This window comes from Osmerus eperlanus, chromosome 3 (assembly GCF_963692335.1).
Source record: "Osmerus eperlanus chromosome 3, fOsmEpe2.1, whole genome shotgun sequence".
NCBI lineage: Eukaryota > Metazoa > Chordata > Actinopteri > Osmeriformes > Osmeridae > Osmerus > Osmerus eperlanus.
In genome coordinates this window covers 2,204,340-2,226,623 of record NC_085020.1, presented here as the reverse complement: position 1 = coordinate 2,226,623, position 22,284 = coordinate 2,204,340, and the positions used below count along the sequence as shown (strand labels likewise).

General features: G+C 43.9%; 1 protein-coding gene across 1 annotated transcript in view; it reads right to left on the bottom strand.

The window, feature by feature from the left end:
- col6a3 (collagen, type VI, alpha 3) overlaps window positions 1-22,284 on the bottom strand; it is an 82,053-nt gene that overhangs the window by 54,387 nt on the left and 5,382 nt on the right. The window contains exons 2-7 of the mRNA XM_062456421.1: window positions 19,996-20,107; window positions 18,662-19,318; window positions 16,366-16,962; window positions 14,941-15,534; window positions 14,069-14,692; window positions 13,380-13,967 (exon numbers count right to left, since the gene is read on the bottom strand). Of these exons, the coding sequence (XP_062312405.1) occupies window positions 13,380-13,967; window positions 14,069-14,692; window positions 14,941-15,534; window positions 16,366-16,962; window positions 18,662-19,318; window positions 19,996-20,080 (3,145 nt within the window). The 5' untranslated portion in view covers window positions 20,081-20,107. The remainder of the gene's footprint in view (window positions 1-13,379; window positions 13,968-14,068; window positions 14,693-14,940; window positions 15,535-16,365; window positions 16,963-18,661; window positions 19,319-19,995; window positions 20,108-22,284) is intronic.

Genomic DNA, 22,284 nt, shown 5'->3' with positions numbered 1-22,284 from the left:
GGCCATCAGAGGTCCTGGTTCCTATGCCAAACACCGAGACCCCAAGCTCTTTCAGAGCAGAGGCTGGGGCATCGACACTGTCAAATGACCGCCCACCATTCAGCAGTATCAGAATCTGGGGAACGCCTTCCAGACGCCTGCTTCCAGACGGGGCAGTAAAGACGTTGTCCCTGACGTACTGGAGAGCTGCCCCGGTGTTGAGGGGTCTGCCTCCTCTGTGCCTCAGCCCTCTAACAGTATCAAGAACATCATCTTTGGTGGTGTATGTGTTCAGATAGAAATGGACCTCTTGGTCTCTGCCATACTGGACCACTGAAACACGGTCTTTGTTCACTCCCACATTGAGCTTCTCCACCATTCTCTGAACAAAGTCACGCATGGCTGGGAATCCATTCCTAGTGCCATCAGAACCATCCAGAAGGAATACTACATCCTTTCTAGGGGTGTCATGATCAACTGAGAAAACAGAAAAAGATCACATAGCAAGACCATCAGTTTTAGGCGGAGCTAAACATAAACCTTTCCATTTTGACCAGGAACAAGTTCAACTTAATCTGTCACCGTTTCAGAAGATATAATGGAGTAGATCTGTGGAAAATTAACAAAGCATACCTAAGACCGTTGGTGTTTCTGCAGTTACTTCTATAACCACCGTCTCCACCGAGGACAAAAGCTGCTGTTGGACGCTTGGAAGGTCACTGAAGTCAGACACAGAGAGGGCATAACTTGGCTCTGAGGATATCTTTTGCAATTCTCTGCTGTCAGAGCTCCTGGTTCCAATTCCAAAGATCAAGACCCCGAGCTCTTTGAGAGCAGAGGCTGGTGTATCGACATTATCAAAGGACCGCCCGCCATTTAGCAGTATCAGAATCTGCGGAACACCTTCCAGACGCCTGCTTCCTGCGGAAGCCGTGAACACATTGTCCCTCACATGCTGGAGAGCTGCTCCAGTGTTTAGGGGTCTTCCTCCTTTGTGTTTTAGACCTCTGACAGCGTCAACAATATCTCCCTTTGCTGTATATGTGTTTAGATAGAATTGGACAGCTGCATCTCTGCTGTACTGAACCACTGAAATGCGGTCTTTGCTCTCATCCACATTCATTGTCTCCACCAATCTCTGGACAAAGTCACGCATTGCTGGGAATCCATTCCTAGTGCTATCAGATCCATCCAGCAAGAACACCACATCCCTTCTTGGAACCTGGGGCTCAACTAAAGGAACATGAAAATCATGAAAAGATTACATGACATGTGTAGTGGCTGAGACATAGACCCATATGCAATGTTTTTAACACACTGACCCACTTAGTAATGAGCTGAGATAGGAGCTATGGTAGTAAGAATTTCCTAGAGAGGCAAATGCTTGAATTTGAAGAAGCTCGTTGGAAATCTAATGAGCCATTGCAAAAAGATGTCCACTACACCAACCAGGGGAACTGTTGAACATGAACTTTGTGTGTAAAACATCACATTCTTACCTATCACTGTTGGTATCATGGTTGTTACTTGTACTAGGACTCTAGTCATGGAGGAAAGGAGCTGCTCTTGGATATTGGGGAAGTCAGTGAACTCAGACACAGAGAGGGCATAACTTGGCTCTGAGGATATCTTTTGCAATTCTCTGCCATCAGAGGTCCTGGTTCCTATGCCAAACACCGAGACCCCAAGCTCTTTGAGAGCAGAGGCTGGGGCATCGACACTGTCAAATGACCGCCCACCATTCAGCAGTATCAGAATCTGGGGAACGCCTTCCAGACGCCTGCTTCCAGACGAGGCAGTAAAGACGTTGTCCCTGACGTACTGGAGAGCTGCCCCGGTGTTGAGGGGTCTGCCTCCTCTGTGCCTCAGCCCTCTAACAGTATCAAGAACATCATCTTTGGTGGTGTATGTGTTCAGATAGAAATGGACCTCTTGGTCTCTGCCATACTGGACCACTGAAACACGGTCTTTGTTCACTCCCACATTGAGCTTCTCCACCATTCTCTGAACAAAGTCACGCATGGCTGGGAATCCATTCCTAGTGCCATCAGAACCATCCAGAAGGAATACTACATCCTTTCTGGGGGTGTCATGATCAACTGAGAAAACAGAAAAAGATCACATAGCAAGACCATCAGTTTTAGGCGGAGCTAAACATAAACCTTTCCATTTTGACCAGGAACAAGTTCAACTTAATCTGTCACCGTTTCAGAAGATATAATGGAGTAGATCTGTGGAAAATTAACAAAGCATACCTAAGACCGTTGGTGTTTCTGCAGTTACTTCTATAACCACCGTTTCCACTGAGGACAAAAGCTGCTGTTGGACGCTTGGAAGGTCACTGAAGTCAGACACAGAGAGGGCATAACTTGGCTCTGAGGATATCTTTTGCAATTCTCTTCCATCAGAGGTCCTGGTTCCTATGCCAAACACCGAGACCCCAAGCTCTTTGAGAGCAGAGGCTGGGGCATCGACACTGTCAAATGACCGCCCACCATTCAGCAGTATCAGAATCTGGGGAACGCCTTCCAGACGCCTGCTTCCAGACGAGGCAGTAAAGACGTTGTCCCTGACGTACTGGAGAGCTGCCCCGGTGTTGAGGGGTCTGCCTCCTCTGTGCCTCAGCCCTCTAACAGTATCAAGAACATCATCTTTGGTGGTGTATGTGTTCAGATAGAAATGGACCTCTTGGTCTCTGCCATACTGGACCACTGAAACACGGTCTTTGTTCACTCCCACATTGAGCTTCTCCACCATTCTCTGAACAAAGTCACGCATGGCTGGGAATCCATTCCTAGTGCCATCAGAACCATCCAGAAGGAATACTACATCCTTTCTGGGGGTGTCATGATCAACTGAGAAAACAGAAAAAGATCACATAGCAAGACCATCAGTTTTAGGCGGAGCTAAACATAAACCTTTCCATTTTGACCAGGAACAAGTTCAACTTAATCTGTCACCGTTTCAGAAGATATAATGGAGTAGATCTGTGGAAAATTAACAAAGCATACCTAAGACCGTTGGTGTTTCTGCAGTTACTTCTATAACCACCGTTTCCACTGAGGACAAAAGCTGCTGTTGGACGCTTGGAAGGTCACTGAAGTCAGACACAGAGAGGGCATAACTTGGCTCTGAGGATATCTTTTGCAATTCTCTTCCATCAGAGGTCCTGGTTCCTATGCCAAACACCGAGACCCCAAGCTCTTTGAGAGCAGAGGCTGGGGCATCGACACTGTCAAATGACCGCCCACCATTCAGCAGTATCAGAATCTGGGGAACGCCTTCCAGACGCCTGCTTCCAGACGAGGCAGTAAAGACGTTGTCCCTGACGTACTGGAGAGCTGCCCCGGTGTTGAGGGGTCTGCCTCCTCTGTGCCTCAGCCCTCTAACAGTATCAAGAACATCATCTTTGGTGGTGTATGTGTTCAGATAGAAATGGACCTCTTGGTCTCTGCCATACTGGACCACAGAAACACGGTCTTTGTTCACTCCCACATTGAGCTTCTCCACCATTCTCTGAACAAAGTCACGCATGGCTGGGAATCCATTCCTTGTGCCATCAGAACCATCCAGAAGGAATACTACATCCTTTTTGGGTATCTGGCGCTCAACTAAAGGAACATCAAAATCATCAAATTAATTGCATTTCATCGATTGTGAGTGAGTAATCTTGAAGACACAGCCCCAAATGCAATGGTGTTTACACACTGATGAACTTAGTAATGAGCTGAGATATGCCCTATGCTAGAGAAGTGCATGCTTAAATAAAAACCAGTTTTCCAGAGAACTTTGCAAAGAGCTCTCCAATACTTCAACCCAGACATTATTGAAGCTGACCTTCATGTAAAACATCTCATTCTTACCTGTCACTGTTGGAATGATTGGTGTGACGCCAACAAGTACACTATTGAGGGTGGAGGAAAACTGCTGCTGAACATTGGGGAGAGCAGAGAATTCAGCAACAGACTGGGCATAACTTGGATCACTGACAATTCTCTGAACCTCTGTGCTGGAATTACGAGTTCCAATGCCAAAGATCAGCACTCCGCTCTCTTTCAGGCCTGTGGCTGGGGTATCAACATTATCACTGGACCGGCTCCCGCTCAATAGAATCAATATCTGGGGAACACCTTCCAGACGCCTGCTTCCAGACGGGGCAGTAAAGACGTTGTCCCTGACGTACTGGAGAGCTGCCCCGGTGTTGAGGGGTCTGCCTCCTCTGTGCCTCAGCCCTCTAACAGTATCAAGAACATCATCTTTGGTGGTGTATGTGTTCAGATAGAAATGGACCTCTTGGTCTCTGCCATACTGGACCACAGAAACACGGTCTTTGTTCACTCCCACATTGAGCTTCTCCACCATTCTCTGAACAAAGTCACGCATGGCTGGGAATCCATTCCTAGTGCCATCAGAACCATCCAGAAGGAATACTACATCCTTTCTGGGGGTGTCATGATCAACTGAGAAAACAGAAAAAGATCACATAGCAAGACCATCAGTTTTAGGCGGAGCTAAACATAAACCTTTCCATTTTGACCAGGAACAAGTTCAACTTAATCTGTCACCGTTTCAGAAGATATAATGGAGTAGATCTGTGGAAAATTAACAAAGCATACCTAAGACCGTTGGTGTTTCTGCAGTTACTTCTATAACCACCGTCTCCACCGAGGACAAAAGCTGCTGTTGGACGCTTGGAAGGTCACTGAAGTCAGACACAGAGAGGGCATAACTTGGCTCTGAGGATATCTTTTGCAATTCTCTGCTGTCAGGGCTCCTGGTTCCAATTCCAAAGATCAAGACCCCGAGCTCTTTGAGAGCAGAGGCTGGTGTATCGACATTATCAAAGGACCGCCCGCCATTTAGCAGTATCAGAATCTGCGGAACACCTTCCAGACGCCTGCTTCCTGCGGAAGCCGTGAACACATTGTCCCTCACATGCTGGAGAGCTGCTCCAGTGTTTAGGGGTCTTCCTCCTTTGTGTTTTAGACCTCTGACAGCGTCAACAATATCTCCCTTTGCTGTATATGTGTTCATATAGAATTGGACAGCTGCATCTCTGCTGTACTGAACCACTGAAATGCGGTCTTTGCTCTCATCCACATTCATTGTCTCCACCAATCTCTGGACAAAGTCACGCATTGCTGGGAATCCATTCCTAGTGCTATCAGATCCATCCAGCAAGAACACCACATCCCTTCTTGGAACCTGGGGCTCAACTAAAGGAACATGAAAATCATGAAAAGATTACATGACGTGTAGCGGCTGAGACATAGACCCATATGCAATGTTTTTAACACACTGACCCACTTAGTAATGAGCTGAGATATGAGCTATGGTAGTAAGAATTTCCTAGAGATTCACATGCTTGCATTTGAAGAAGCTTGTTGAGAATTTAATGAGCCATTGCAAAAAGATCTCCACTACACCAACCAGGGGAACTATTGAACATGAACTTTGTGTGTAAAACATCACATTCTTACCTATCACTGTTGGTGTCATGGTTGTTACTTGTACTAGGACTCTAGTCATGGAGGAAAGGAGCTGCTCTTGGATATTGGGGAGGTCAGTGAACACAGACACAGAGAGGGCATAACTTGGCTCTGAGGATATCTTTTGCAATTCTCTGCCATCAGAGGTCCTGGTTCCTATGCCAAACACCGAGACCCCAAGCTCTTTGAGAGCAGAGGCTGGGGCATCGACACTGTCAAATGACCGCCCACCATTCAGCAGTATCAGAATCTGGGGAACGCCTTCCAGACGCCTGCTTCCAGACGAGGCAGTAAAGACGTTGTCCCTGACGTACTGGAGAGCTGCCCCGGTGTTGAGGGGTCTGCCTCCTCTGTGCCTCAGCCCTCTAACAGTATCAAGAACATCATCTTTGGTGGTGTATGTGTTCAGATAGAAATGGACCTCTTGGTCTCTGCCATACTGGACCACAGAAACACGGTCTTTGTTCTCTCCCACATTGAGCTTCTCCACCATTCTCTGAACAAAGTCACGCATGGCTGGGAATCCATTCCTAGTGCCATCAGAACCATCCAGCAAGAACACCACATCCCTTCTGGGTATCTGGCGCTCAACTAAAGGAACATCAAAATCATCAAATTAATTGCATTTCATTGATTGTGAGTGAGCAATTTTGAAGACACAGACCCATATACAACTTTTAGCACAGTACAAATGTAATAGTCTAATTGTATACCATGCTAGATAGGTGCATGCCTAAAGGGAAACATGAGGCTTCTTGATTTCCAACCTACAATTCTATTAAGGTCCAGTACGTCAATCTAAGTAAATATGAGTTTAACATTCATACCTATTACTGTTGGTACCATCTTTGTTACTTGTACCAGGACAGTCCTCATGGCGGAGAGAAGCTGCTCTTGAATGCTCGGGAGGTCAGTAAATTCAGACACTTTGAGAACATAACTAGGGTCTTGAGAAATCTTTTCTAATTCTCCACTATCAGAGCTTCTTGTTCCAATGCTGAGAACAATAACACCACTGTTTTTTAGAGAAGATGCTGGTTCATCTACATTATCCTTGGATTGCCCACTGCTGAGCAGAATCAGAACTTGTCGAACACCTTCCAGGTGTCTGCTTCCAGAGGATGTTTGAAAAACATTCTCTTTCACAAACGTAAAAGCTGTTCCAGTGTTAAGGGGTCTTCCACCTTTGTGTGATAGGCCTTTCACAAAATTCAACATATCTTCTTTCCTTAAAAATGAATTCAAATAGAAATTTGCCACTGCTGTATTGCTAAACTGAACCACAGCTATCCTGTCATTGTTTTGTCCAACATTGAGTTTTCCAATGAATTTGTAAAGAAAGTCTCGTACAGCAGGAAACCCAGCTTGTGTGTTATCAGAAGCATCCAGAAGAAACACAATGTCTCTTCTATTATCTCCTTCCTCTGCGGATACAGAATGTAAGATAATTTAGAACATTTATATTGCAAATGTAATTACTTAATCTCACCTAATCAGTACAATTTAGGTTTAGAAATCACTGATATTATTTCAAATGCATTACATTTCTGTCTTACCAATACTAACTCCTTCTTGTGGTCTCACTTGTGCAAGTCTCGTCTCCAGACTTTGTTGGATAATAGAAAGGTTTGAAAAATCTGGGACTGAGTAAGCATTTTCTGTATGTGAGGAAATAGCTTTCATCTCCACCAAATCAGTCATTTTGGATCCAATTGCAAATGTCACAACACCCATCGTCTTGAGTGCCCTCGAAGGTCCTCGTGGTGAATCTCTTGACCTGCCTCCAGCTATAAGGACAAGGATCTGCTGGGCGCCCTCAAGATGTCGGCTCCCAGCACTGGGAGTGAAGACATTGTCTTTCACAAATTGTAGGGCTGTGCCAGTATACTGAGGTCTCCCACCTTTAGGTCTTAGGTTTCTGATGGTGTTAAGCACATCCTCTTTGTTTGAATGTGTATTTAGGTTGAAGTTAATTGCAGCATTGTTGCTATACTGCACAACAGCAACTTGATCTTTTTGCTCATCCAAGTCAAACTTTTCCACCACTCCTGCTACAAACTCACGCATCTCTGTGAACCTACTTCTCAGATCATCAGAGCCATCAAGAAGAAAAACTATGTCTCTTTTCACACTGGGGCCTGAAACTTAATTGAAAATGGTCTAGAATTAGTGACATGCGACCAACTAGCCCGACAAATCCTTATTAGTAGCAAGCTTGTACTTATAACTCAACAACAAGAGTCATTTAACAACTGATTTAAATATCAGATATTTCACATACAATTTATGCACCAATAATGTTAAATCAAAGTTAATCTTACCAATGATAGATGGAAATGTAGGTGTTTCCTGAACACCACTCAATACTGCGGATACTGTGGAGTCTATGCTGTCCAAGTTATTAAAACTGGCCACAGAAAAAGAATGAGCTGGTCTAAATGATATTGTCTGTAATTCCAACGTATCAGCATTATTTGTTCCAATGCTCAAGGTTTTTATTCCATTAGTTCTCAATGATTGTGCTGCCTCCCTTATATCATCACTGGATCGCCCACCACTGAAGACAAACAAATATTGAGGCACCCCCTCTGAATGTCTCCCTCCAGCTGAGGCAGTAAAGACATTTTCTCTGACAAACTGTAACGCTGTTCCAGTGTTGAGTGGCCTTCCTAGTTTGTGCCTCACAGATCTTATGGAATTGAGCACATCTGTCTTAGACGAATAGGAATTCAAATAGAAGTTGGCCGTGGCATCTCGGCTGTACTGAACTAGGGCAACTTGATCCCCTTTTTCTCCTACATCCAGTCTCTGCACTATTTTCTCTGCAAAGCCACGGATTCCTTCAAAGCCATTTCTACAATCGTAAGAGCCGTCAATGAGGAACACCACATCCTTTCTGTCAGAATCTGAAATGGAAACCAAAGAGAAGTTGCAAAATGCCTTGCTGGGGTTTCTGTACCGTGGGTACAGAAATGTAGCAGCAGGGGTAAAGAGCAATTGATAACAAATGTACATTATTCCATCAGGCTACTCAAATGAGACAGGTCAAATTGTTGTCCGTTCTAAGCTACATGGTAATAAAAATATAAAAACAAGCAGTATCTTACCAAAACTCATAGTTGGAACAGTTGGCTTTGGTTCATTGGGTACCTCTCTTAACAATGACAACAGTTCCTGTTGAATAGTAGGAAGGTCCTCAAAATCAGTGATGGACAGGGCATAGTTTGGTTCATGAGATATTGTCTGAAGTTCGAGTGTGTCAGCATCTCCGGTGCCAATGCCAATTGAAAGAACTCCCATTTCTTTCAGTTTTGATACTGATGCTCTTATGTCATCTTTGGATCTTCCACCACTCATTAATATCAGTATCTGTGGAACTCTTTCCAGGTGTCTACTTCCAGGGACTTGAGTAAACACATTGTCAATGACAAACTGGATGGCTGCTCCAATGTTAAGGAGATAACCTCCTTTGTGTGTCAGGCCTCTTATGGCATCAACAACATTGCTGTTTGTTGAGTGCATGTTCAAATCGAAATTGATTTCTGCTGTATCACTGTACTGGACCACAGATACACGGTCTTTGTTCACTCCTACATTAAGTTTCTCCACTACTCTCTGCACAAAGTCTTTGATATCTGGGAATCTCCCCCGAGAATCATCTGAGCCATCAAGTAAAAATACAACGTCCCTCCTGTTCTTGATGTTATCTGCTGTAATCATAAGCAGTCAGGAGACAGGTTAATTATCATTCAGAGGAAACATAACATCCGACCACTAGTTTGGTAACAAAATGCAACAACCTTATGCTAAATTCCATCAACATCTTACAGTATCACTATCACTGTTATGTTCATATCACATCAGTTGTATTTGTCTTACCCATTACTGTTGGCAGGTTAGTGGACATTGCACTCTCAATGGCAGAGAACATCTGCTGTTGAATGCTTGGGAGATAATTGAAATCTGGGGCATGGAAAGCATAGCTGGGTTGAAATGAAATCATTTGTAGCTCAAGTTCATCTGCATTCTTTATTCCCACTGCCAATGCCATCACACCAATTCCTTTCAAGTTTGTGACTGCATTACTGACATCATCACTGGACCGCCCACCATTCAGCAGTATCAGAATCTGGGGAACACCTTCCAGACGCCTGCTTCCAGACGAGGCAGTAAAGACGTTGTCCCTGACGTACTGGAGAGCTGCCCCGGTGTTGAGGGGTCTGCCTCCCCTGTGCCTCAGCCCTCTAACAGTATCAAGAACATCATCTTTGGTGGTGTATGTGTTCAGATAGAAATGGACCTCTTGGTCTCTGCCATACTGGACCACAGAAACACGGTCTTTGTTCACTCCCACATTGAGCTTCTCCACCATTCTCTGAACAAAGTCACGCATGGCTGGGAATCCATTTAGAGTTTCATCCGTGCCATCCAGTAAAAACACAACATCCCGTTGAATTGATCCAGATATGTCTGGCAATATATAAATAGAATGACTTTGTCATTGAGGATTATAAATGCACTGCTACATATGATTACTATAGTGTTGCTAATAATGTGCAATGGATTCTTTCCATCAAATGCAGGTGAATGAGACGAAAAACAAGCAGGCTACATTTTCAAAAGAAAACACACAGCGTAGGAACAAAGTCAAGGACACAGGAAAGAGATAATAATAAAAAACACCTTACCTACTACAGTTGTTTGATCCAGTCTTGGTTGACGAGGCACCCCTTTTACAAATGCCAAAAGTTGCTGCTGGATGCTTGCAAGGTCATCAAACACAGGAACAGACAGAGCATAGGTGGGAATTTGTGTAATCATCTGGAGCTGGAGGATGTCAGCATTACTTGACCCAATACTGAACGGCACAATTCTATCCCGTTTCAAAGCCATCGCAGCACCTCCAACATCATCTCGAGATCTCCCACCACTCAGCACAATCAATATCTGAGGGACCCCCTCATGATCTCTGCTTCCAGAGGTGGCAGTGAAGACATTAGTCCTCACATATTCAAGAGCTGCCCCAGCGTTGAGGGTTGGGCCCCCTCTGGGCTGCAGACTTTGAATGGAACTAATAACGTCTTGTTTATCATGGTATGAGTTTAGAAAGAAATGGGCCTCAGGTTCTGTGCTGTACTGGACAACAGCAACACGATCTTTGTTTTCCCCAATACTGAGTGACTCAACTATTCTTTGCACAAAGTCACGCATTGCGGGAAATCCACTCCTTGTATCATCAGATCCGTCCAATAGGAATACAATGTCTTTTTGTGCTGCATCTAATTCCACTAAGAAAAAACATTGAAGGATCGGTTTATAAAAGCTCCATGTACAGATTATTGAATGCAAAATTAGGCTACATCAACACTGTAAGGTGTACTACAAAATTATTAACATTCCATCCATGCAAAATAATACATAAAAATGTAGTTGGAATGAACATTGTCTTAAATGGCAAAACATTTAAGAGTTTGCAGATGAGGAAATTGGAGTTGAATCAAAAAGAAGTTGAAATGAAATGCTCCACTTCCACGAACAAGAGGAGGAAGGGAAAGTGTACGCAGAATAAGAATCTAACGGAATTTATAAACAAGTCAATGATACTGGTATCATTGGCCCAAGGAAGAGCTTAAGCTGAAAGAATACGAACACTTTTCTGATGTCAAACAATCAAGATTTCGATTGTTACGATTTGTTGAAAAGGATAATGCCACGTATATGACTGGTCATTTGACTAGTCATGATATCTAGCAACTAATCTTTGGTTTACACAATAAGTATGAATGCATACAGCTTAACCATTCAAAGAGTTGGCCTCTAGTCAAAGCAGGCAGTTTGAGGGAAATGAAACTGATCCACTGATTTTTTCTTCAAATGATGATGCAGTTTCATGTGAATTCAAACCATTCAAGGCCAATAGAGTAAATGTTTGGAGTCATCTTGATTCTCAACTCAAGAGAATCATAAAAGATCTTACCAACAATGGTGGGGGGCTCAATTCCCATTTTTGAATTTACAAAGGCGAGAATTTCCGGCTGTATAGATAAAAGTTCACCAAAGACAGGTAGATTGAAAAGGAATCTTGAGGAGTAGGCTATTTGTTGCAGCTCCACCTCCTTTGCATTTTTCATCCCAATGGCAAAAGAAAGGACCCTGAGACTTTTCAGATCAGAGGCCGCAGTTGAGATGTCATCGTTCGACTCTCCACCAGTTAACAAAAACAGCACCTGAGGAACTCCCTCTAGGCGTCTGCTACCAGCCGAGGCCGTGAAAACATCGTCCCTGACAAACTGAAGTGCGGCCCCTGTATTCCGGAGCCTTCCTCCTTTGTGTCTGAGACTCCTCACGGCATAAATAACAGCCCTCCCGGTTTTGTGACTTTTGAGGTCAAAGTAGGCCACTGCATCATCACTGTATTGGACTACAGAGATTCTAACATTTCCCCCGTCGATGTCCAGTTCACTGGCCATTCTTCGCACAAATTCTCGGATGGCTGGCAAACCATTTCTGGAGTCGTCTGAACCATCAAGGAGAAACACTATGTCTCTTCTGTCGTCCACTGTATCAACTAGGTTGTGACAATAGAAATGAAACACATTGGCCACAGTTTAATTCAACATTATTGAATCCTAACGACAGCATCATTTCTGATCACAGGATACTCAAATATAGTTATTGATGTTGTTTCTTGTGTTGTAAGACACTCACAGTACATGCATATCTGCATGAGCGAACAAGGTGGAATATTGAATGCAGGTTTCATGAGCCAAGCTACTGCTCTACAAGATATCATCACAAGTATAGTGAGGGGAATCATCTTTTTATCGAAAAAAAAAAGATGTCAAGACTGGAATAAATTCTCAAAGTCGCATTGAGGTAAGAATGAACAAACGTAAAAAGTGGTGGAAATAATTTTGATAAATGAAATAAAAGGCTTTTTGATCACTCTTGATAAAGACGGATCTCATTTGTTGCAGAGTTGATCAGAAACAGAGAAAGTCAATGAAAAGTTTGAGAGGAAAAAGTGGAGTAGAAAGTATTGTAGCATCTTCTGTCATGCAATTTTTTTAGTTTGTTTTTTTATCATGCCAAATTCTGGCATTGTACCAGAATTAAATAATGTAGTATGCTACTTGTTATTAGCATACTCTTATCAAAATGGAGGTTCTTACCTACAACTTCTGGGATTCCAGGAGTCACAAATTCCTCTGTGTCATTTGTCAGGCTTTTAAGAGTAGAAATAAGCTGTGCCTGGATTGAGGGCAACTCAGAGAACTCTGTCACCTTGTAGGTGAAACCAGGTTTGAAGGAAATTACCTCCAACTCAGGGAGATTTGCATCTCCAACTCCGACTGCCATAGACACAATTTCAAGATCTTTAAGAGCAATCGCAGGGCCCTTTACGTAATCTCTGGATTGCTTGCTACTCAAAAGAATGAGGATCTGGGGCACGCCCTCGAGACGTCTGCTCCCTGAGGAGGAGGTGAAGACGTTGTGCCTCAGGTACTGGAGGGCTGCACCTGTGTTCAGGGTTCTTCCACCCTTGTGTCTCAGATTATTAATGGCATTGCTAACCGCATCCTTTGTTTTGTGAGAATTCAGATAGAAATTGGTTTGTGGTTTGTCAGAATATTGAACCACTGAGACTCTGTCTTTGTTCTCATCCACATTTAGTTTCTCCACTACACTCTGAACAAAGTCTCTTACTGCTGGGAATCCTTTTTTTGTGCCATCAGAGCCATCCAGCAGAAATACAATATCTCTTTTTATAGGTTTGCCATGGACTGAGACAACAACAACAACAGAAGTATATTTAGACGAACAAGCATCCAAGAACATCATCAAAACCATGATTTAGAGTGTTGGCAAAGCTTCAAATCAACACGCGAAAAGACATAGGTTTTGTCTTACCTTCAAGGAGGACTTCTTGGAGCTGCTCCTTGGGGAGGCTCACATAGCTGTTGAGCTTTTGGGGGATGGTGCTCAGCTCACTGAAATCCTTCACGTTGAAGGCAAAGGAGGGGTTGTGTGAAATGGCCTCAATCTGTTTACGGTCCGCATCCTTGACACCCACACCAAACGGTACCACTCCATCAGTCTTTAAGGCAACGGCTGACTCCTTGACACTGTCCTTTGATTTGCTGCCACTCAAAACAATCATGAACTGGGGTACATTCTGAGCTGCACGGCTGCCATGTTTATCTGACAATATGGTATCCTTCATGAATTTCAAGGCAACCCCCGTGTTGAGACTTCGACCACCAGCCGGAGTAAGTGAATTTACAGCTCTCATTACTTCATCTTTATTCTGATAAGTGTTTAGGTAGAAGTTAGCCGTTGGCCTCTCACTTTGTTGGACAACTGAAATCCGTACTCTGTCCATTCCAATGTCAAGAGGCTCAATGACTTTGAGAATGAAGTCCCGGATGTAAGAGAAATCTGCTCTTACATTATCAGAGCCATCAATCAGGAAAGCCACATCCCTCTCTCCGCCTGTGACTGAAATAGAAAAGGAAAAGATTTAGATTTAAATGTTTTCATGTTAAAAAAAAAAGACTTTTGAAAAGAACAATTATCATAGAAAAAATCTCTGAACTCACCTTCCTCTATGACTTCTCCCTGAGTCACATCAGTATCACCCACCACGGTGATCAGAGGGGTCATGATTTGCCCCACAACATTTGCCAGTCCAGTCCAGCTCCTTTCATGGTAAGCCAAGTTAGGAACAAAAGCAACCGACTTCATTAAAGCGCTGTCTGCCTGGCCGGAGCTGACTGTGAAGGTCAGTACGCCTGCCAGAGCCACTTTGTCGGCTATCCTCTTAACCTGGTCCTGGGATGGGCCACCGGTGACCAGAACCAACACCTGTTGAACACCCTGTCTCTTCCGGGACCCTGTGGAGGCCTGGAACATGTTGGCGAGGGCGTAATCCATAGCAGCTCCTGTGTTCAGAATGGAGCCTCCAACCCCCCTGAGTTGGGAGACACTGTTCAGCACGTCTTGTTTGCTGGAGAAGGTGTTGAGGTAAAACTCGATCTTGGGGTTTCCTGCGAATTGCATGAGGCCGATCTGAACCCGGTCTGGCCGAACATCCAGCTGGTTGACGACTTCGGCGATGAATTCTTGCACGTAACGGAAGTTGCTCTCAGTGTAACTTGAGCCATCAACGAGGAAGACGATGTCTCGCACCATCCGCTGAGTCTGCACTGTCGTAATCTCGACCACTATGGAGATCAAGCAAATGCAGAGGAAACAACAAACCATGACTTCACAGCTCTTCACATCCATCCACAAAAACACCACCAACTCCTTATAACGGCCTTTCAGTGCGGATCACATCTATAGATCACATCTGTAGATAACAGAGTTCCTTCTCAAAGGTCATCTTTGATTAGGGGAAGATTCAATTCAACCTGGAACTGGAAGCGTCAAACATACTGAGAAAGACGTGGTCAATTAAGCAATATTTTACCTGGTTCTGTGGGTCCCTCAGTCACAACCACCCCGGTCAGAGTGGAGAGCGGCGAGACGATCAGCTTGGGCTGGCGCAGCAGCTGGCGGAAGTCCTTTAACATGAACACCAGGCTCTCGGCAAAGGCAATGCGCTTTAGCTCCTGCTCGTCAGCGGTCTTGGAGCCTGCGGCCAGGGTCAGGACTCCCATGCGCTGCAGTTCCTCGGAAGGCTGCTCCACGCTGTCGCTGGACTTCTTAGTTGTCATCAGCAGCACCAGCTGAGGAATCCCCTGCTGAATACGACTTCCCTTCTCTTCCCGCAGCATGTTGGTTCTCACAAAGTTCAAGGCTGCTCCGATGTTCACCTCCTGGCCGGGTTTTGGTTTGATTCGGCCAAGAGCGCCTAACAGGTCCTCCTTGGTTCCAAAGGCGTTCAGGTCGATCTCCGATCGGGGGGTGCTGCTGAACTGGACCACGCCCACTTGCACCTCGCCCGGTCCGATTGGCATTGTCTCGACAAACCTTCTGATGAACTCGCGTATGGCGTTGATAATTGTGGAACCCATGGTACTGTCAATGAGGAAAATGATGTCCCTATTTCCAACTTCCAAGGCTGTAAAATAAGGCAGGAGTGTTAGTCTTAACTTCAAAGTTAAATATGGGACAAGCTTTTGAAGTGGTGCATGATATTATCAACTACTAATATTTTGACTTGAGTAATTTCATAATTTCTTTCAAAATTGGATGATGGGACACTACAATAAAGAAAAATATTTGTCACGTATAATAACCTTTTTTTAAATTTTTTATTTCAATGAATGACTGATGGTTGCCACGACTGCTAAAATAATATTTAAATTTGTTAGTTTAAAACCTGTTTGCTATGACCCATTCACGTTTTACTTAAGATTTTCAAAATTATATGATTTTAATGTGCCAGTGTTTATGTAGTATTAGTGCTTAGCTATGAGCCACTCATTGCATGGGTTCTATTGAGTTTTTGAGTGTACAGTATTTGATACCACATGATGACGGCAATCAGTTCGCAAAGCTACAGCTGTGGAAAACATTACTTCCACTGCCATTCAAGTCTTCTCATCACCCTAATTAATAATAATAATGCATTGGTAGTATTTAGACTACAATTACAGCATGCTGTCTGATAACAGTGGCCCTAAGGTCTGTTATAACAGTGGCCGTAAGGTCTGTTATAACAGTGGCCGTAAGGGCTGTTATTAGCAAGATTGATTCAAAAAGCATTAACATCAATTATTTATCATTAATTTCTATTAAAAAATGTCTTGTCATGTTCTTACCTTAGTGCACCTACTAGAAAGGAATTCACATTGCTGTCTGCTAGATGTAAAAGTGCCTTCTTGCTTATTTAGTTTCCCATGTCCCCAAACCACCAACTCCCCTCCCCACCTTGCATAAGAGTACCTACCTTCTGTGAACTCATTCTGAATGACAATTGTGCGTTGGGCCACCCCGTTAATGTATGGTAGCAGTTGGTCACCCATGACAGCCACTGCACTGAAATCTGGGGCCGACAGAAGAAAGCTCTTATCTGTGGTAACCGTCTCCAACTCAGCTGTGGCCTCCGCACCCACCACCACACCAAATGTGATAACGTTGGACTGCTTAAGCGCCCTGTCGCCCACGCCAGTATCGTCCGTGGATGGACCGGCACTGATAATCACCAGGGCCTGGGGCACCCCCTCCTCCGCCCTGCCCCCGGCCACCTGGATCAACAGGTGCTCTGCCACTTCCTCCAAGGCCGCACCGAGATTAGCCTCGTCACCTCCCATGAAGGTAAGGGCCTTCACGGCATCCAGGACAGCGGCTTTGTTTTCATAACTATTTAGATAGATCTTAATCTCAGGGTTGGCGCCGTACTGAACCACGGCCACCCGTATTTTGTCCCTGCCCACATCAAGGCCCTGTATGATTCTTATAGCCAAATCACGCACACGTGGGAAGTTAGCCGCTCCAATGTTTTCAGATCCGTCAATTAAGAGAACTAGGTCGGCTGATTCTTGTGCTTTGAGGGAAGAGGGAGAGAGGAGAGAGACAAAACAGAACAAAATGCGATGTGATAGCGTTAAAACAGTGAAAGAGAAAGAAAAAGACAGCGTGCTGGCACATCATTGCATGTGTAAAGTAACATTCATGGTGAACACAATCCATAATAAAACATCACAAAAGCAGATCATACTGCATGTCGGCTGAATCAAGGAGCTACCAAAGGTACAAAGTAGTTGTAGACTAATGAGGAATCTAAATCAGTCTGATTACTTGTGTGTTGTAGAGAAACACAAGACTGTGATGTTTGAGTGGCATGTTTTGTACATTAGAGTATGTAGAAATAAAACATATTGTTAATGTAATTACATAAACGTACTGTAGCTAATAGTCAAGTCTATTCTTCAGATACAAAGCTATGTGTGTGCATATATGATGTTATATACTTAATATGCTACATACTCTAAAATAACCCTTTCATTATACTATTACAGACTGTGCCTCAAACCAGCTCCATTGAGTTCAGCCATCCCATGCAGACTCCTGTTACAGACCTCAGATCATGTGACCAGTCATGACCCTGTGGCTCATCCTTGATGCTTCAGAGTCCCTACGTGAAATAAAAATGTACGTATAGAAGCTTTATCCTATGTGATTGTGGTGTGATAAACCAAATATGCAGGTCTTAATTTGAGAGATTGTTAATGTTCTAGGAACAATATTATTTTGACATTAGACCATGTTAACCTTTCAATTCAATGTTTTATAGTGAGCTAACTATCTTGGTGTACTGCTGTGTGTTATACATTTTGTCAATAAATCTTTGACAAAAAAGGTTTGTGTTATGTGATGGTTAACCATTGACAACAGCTGTTGTGTTCCGCTGCAGAGCAAGGATGAGCACAGGCAGGTTCATCACTGTTTCCGTAGTAGAATATTGCGCACATATTTTACACAGTTATGTAGACATTAACTGATAAACACACAAACATACACACAAACATAAACAAGACATTCAAGCAGTGGTGGGTGATTGGTTAGCCATAATTAAAAGCTAAAAAAAAAACCTGGTGTTGTCTCGTCTATGGAGTTGTCTAGGCAACACGAGAGCTTGAGTTTTGGTGGGAATCAAAGTTGTAGGTTAAATGGTCTTTGCTTATTGTATGTACTGTATAAGATGTCATAGACAAAAAAGAGAGAAGTAGAAATAGTATGAAGGTAGAGATGAAGATGTTGTAGCTCTACTATGGTGTTGATCTGAAATACGGGTCTTAAAATTGAGTCTTCAACATGTCATAATGTTGTGTAGTAAAGTGAACTCTGTCTTCCTTTAAAAGGGCAATCTCATTATTTTCCCCTTTCTGGTATTAACTTTCAATATTAATATTGCCATTGACTGAGATGGTTGGCTCTCAGTTCATGCTCAAGCATTATTACACAGCTTGGCTTAGACATACAATAGCAGCAACCTCTCTCCTCTGAGAAGCATTAGGGGTGTCAAAGACAAACGCAAATGCAAACCTTTCGCTGTTTTTCAAACTGTTATGGACAAAATAAACGTACCGGAAAACCGAGTGATGTTAATGGGTTGGATGAATGCTAAATTAATGGTTATTGTCATGTTAAAATACCAAGTCCATTCACGGCTGCATTTACAGTTGAGTTTCTTCAACACGAGGGCATTAGTATGGTAGTGACACAGGCCCCCTTTGCATTACCTGTCACATCTCCAGCCAATCGTCTGACTTCAACTGACATGGGGGCTGTCAGCGCTACAGGAGCCCCGCCCCCAGCCAGGGTCACGGCACCACACAACCCCACCACTAAGTCCTGGATAATGCCCGCCAAGGCCGTGAAAGTGTCTACGCTGAAAACATGAGTGTCTCGTGGCTCGCTAGCCATCTCGCCGAGCTCCCAGTCCACCGCGTCCTGAACGCCCACTGCAAAAACCTCCACGCCCGCCAGACGCAGCACCTGGGCTGGTTCGGCCACGTCGTCCTGGGAACGTCCATCCGTCAGGACCACCACCACCTGGGTCACGCCGTCGCCGGCTCGGCTGCCCGAGGCGGCGTTCAGATGGGCCCGGATGAGGAAGTCCAGGCCCAGCCCCGTCCTGGTTCCCCCGCCCCGGTAGACCATGGCCTCGATGTGCCCAAGGACCTCCCGGAACGACTGGTAAGTGTTGAGTTGGAACTCGGTTTTGGGCGAACCGCTGTACTGCACCAGGGCAAACTTAAACCTGCTCCCGCCCCCCTGTTGCAGAGCTTTTACCACTCTGTACAGAAACTGTCTTACGTACTCAAAGTTCTCCTGTCCCATGCTCCATGATGAGTCCACTAGAAAGTATATATCAGCTGGCAGGCCTTGTGCGCAATCTTCAAAAGAGAAAACCTGGTTTTGAGGACCCTCACAGAGCACCCAGATATTCCAATCCCATGTGAATTGAACACCAACACTGCAGAATAATAGTGCTACGAGCTACCATACAGAACTTCTGGGACTATACAACCAATACTAACCTCAGCCCTATAGACTTGCAATCAGTCTACAGCACAATCCACAGGTAGACCCTTTAATCGTGTCAGGAAACCCATTGCTCTTACTGCTTCACAGCACAAACAACCCAATATTTGTATTTATAAAATTGAAACATCAACACATAAACCAACTTCCAACTTGACAGCAAAGATCAGACTAAGTACGGCCATCATTGTTAATTTTATTTCATTTAATATTGTTTGGATGATACTACCCTAGTATATCCTGTTGTAAATGTACAGATATCCTATTGACCTTTGCCCTTTGAATTGCTTGGAAGGTCACAATTACTGAGCAGATGAAACCTTCCAAGTAATATCATATAATGTAATATGATGATATTATATTATATAGTCAAACGCAATGAAGGTGATGCTCCTGGAATGTTGAGCATTGCTGATATGCTGGTCATCCCTAAAACTCAACAAACTCACATTTTGTCACAACAGATCTGGAATCTTTAGAGACTAGTACCATGTAAGTTGTCTATGGGTGCACTGTGAGGTAAACTTACCTTCCTGAGCATCAAGTTTGGTCAGCAGTCCTGCGAACAGGAAGCAGACGAGAGCGCACAGCGGCATCAGCCGACGCTTCGCCATCTTCTACTGAAGCGCTGAAAAGATCACCTGCAAATGAAACGGACATGTCATCATCAGGGGCCTGTTTTGTAAAGTGCAATCATAAAAAGCCAGGTTCAAAGACTCAAACCTGACTTGTACGAACCTACCAAACCAGGCGCAGATAAAGCCATTCCACTTTTAGCTCACGCAAGCAGACGAATTTGACCCAGGTTGACATCATTGACATTTTTAAAGGCTTTTTAGAACAAAAAAGCAACTTTTAAAAAATCTAACCCCCAGCAGTGTGTATTTTCTTTGCCTCCCCTTTTGAATGCAACGTTCAAATTACTCGACAAAAAATTATATCCTGAGAAAAGTGGACTTTGAGGGGTAGGCCTATTGCTCCATAGACCTCCATTCTGCACTCGCCTGTGAGCGCCCTCATATGGAACCTCGAGTGGAACTGCAACCAGTTCAGAGAGCGGAAGCTTCACGAGAGTAGCAGTTCTCCCCTTATGAAACATTCTCATAAGTAACACTATAGCTAGCTAGCTCTAGCTGAATGGAACAAACGAAAGTATGTTCATTGATCTTAAACGGTATTTAACTGTGAATGGGGCCGCCACCCCGCTGGAATATTTCCTCTGTGACTGTGGACTTTGGAAAGGGGTACTCAAGGGGTACTTGTTGTCAGATTTGCACTTTTTACAATTTCGCGCCGACCGAAAACTTGAGCTAGGTTTATGTCAGTTAACTAGTCCTTCTGAAAGTAGTGACCGGATGCTGATAGGATTGGTCAGGGCTGGGTGGGGGAGGGGTTTTGCGAAAGGTACTGTTTAAGCTGCGATCATTCTAATGTATTGGGCAATTTAGATTGCCCAATACATAGCTGATAGCTGAACTTGCTTAATGGAACCAAATGAACTGAAAATCAGACAGACTAACCTATAGCTTATTTGCTAAACTTGATTTATGGAACAGGCCTCTGATATGGTTTATAATCATGTTGGTCCACACATATAATGTAAACTTGATACGCTTAGTCAGAGACTAATTTGTCAGTTGTTAGTGTCACTCCCATCCTTTGCTCTTTCTAACAAAAACACACGCTTCTGTCTCCCTACTCCCTACTACACACTACACTACACTACCACAGCATCTAACCCACACCAGATGCCACATTCAGTTGACTCAAAAAGAACAGTGCTCATTAGCATACTGTAGTCTTGCTCTAATGGAAACATTACATTAGACCAAGGTTGGTAGATGACAACCTTTTCTTCTGGAATAACATTTATTTTAATTTTATATTTTTGTTTTTATCTTTGTTTATGTTCTCCTCCCTTTCCCACATGCAGAACATTCTGCAAGCATATTTCCAAAAGCCAAGTACACGTCCAGAGTTATATTTAACCTTCAACACACCATAGGAGGAGGAGAAAAGCCTCAGTCAACATCTCTTCACAACGTGTACTGAGACATGTGATCTGCAGCCACCACAGCGTCAGTGCACGCCAGCCAAGCCCTCACAGCTGTCTAACATTGAGGTTTCACATGCATTTCTCTCTTAACCACATCAACATGACGCCCAAGACAGAAAATACCTCCAGTTCCGGGTTCAAAACAACAACAGCAGCACTCTTGTTGTGTCGTTCAGATCACCGTTCAGACAGTGTATATTTGACCTTTGCCTGTCCTAGTCGGTAACAGTACGGGTATTGTTGAGCTGGAATGGTGGGTATCTTTGTGCAGAGTGGATTGGCAGAATGAAAAACACTTGTAAAAACAACCAGCCTACATCAGCAATTATCTGCTGTTGGCAAGGAATACATTTTCCCTCTTCTTAATATTGTGTTATTTAAAGAGGTGTTGGACTGGAAAGTCCAGCTTCACAGTTGGGATTTAGGTTTCTGTTTGGACAGCTTTTCTCTTATTGTATCCTTAAGTAATGTCCAGGGAAATTAAAAAGTTTTGTAAAGGGCACACAGCCTGCACAGTTTATGGTGTGAAAAGGTTGCCTCAGAAAAAGTGCTTGGGAGTGAGTGTATGCCTGCCTGCACAAGTGCGAATCATAAAAATTAAAAGGTCAATGAAATCACCATAGGACTTTGTGAGAACCGTGTGTTTTAATGTAGATAACAAGCACATTTTCACTTGTGTGCAAACGCAGGCCTACCATCAAAATTCTGTCGCAGCATCGCTAGCACACCATAAAGCTGGGATATTTACCAGATAACCACCAC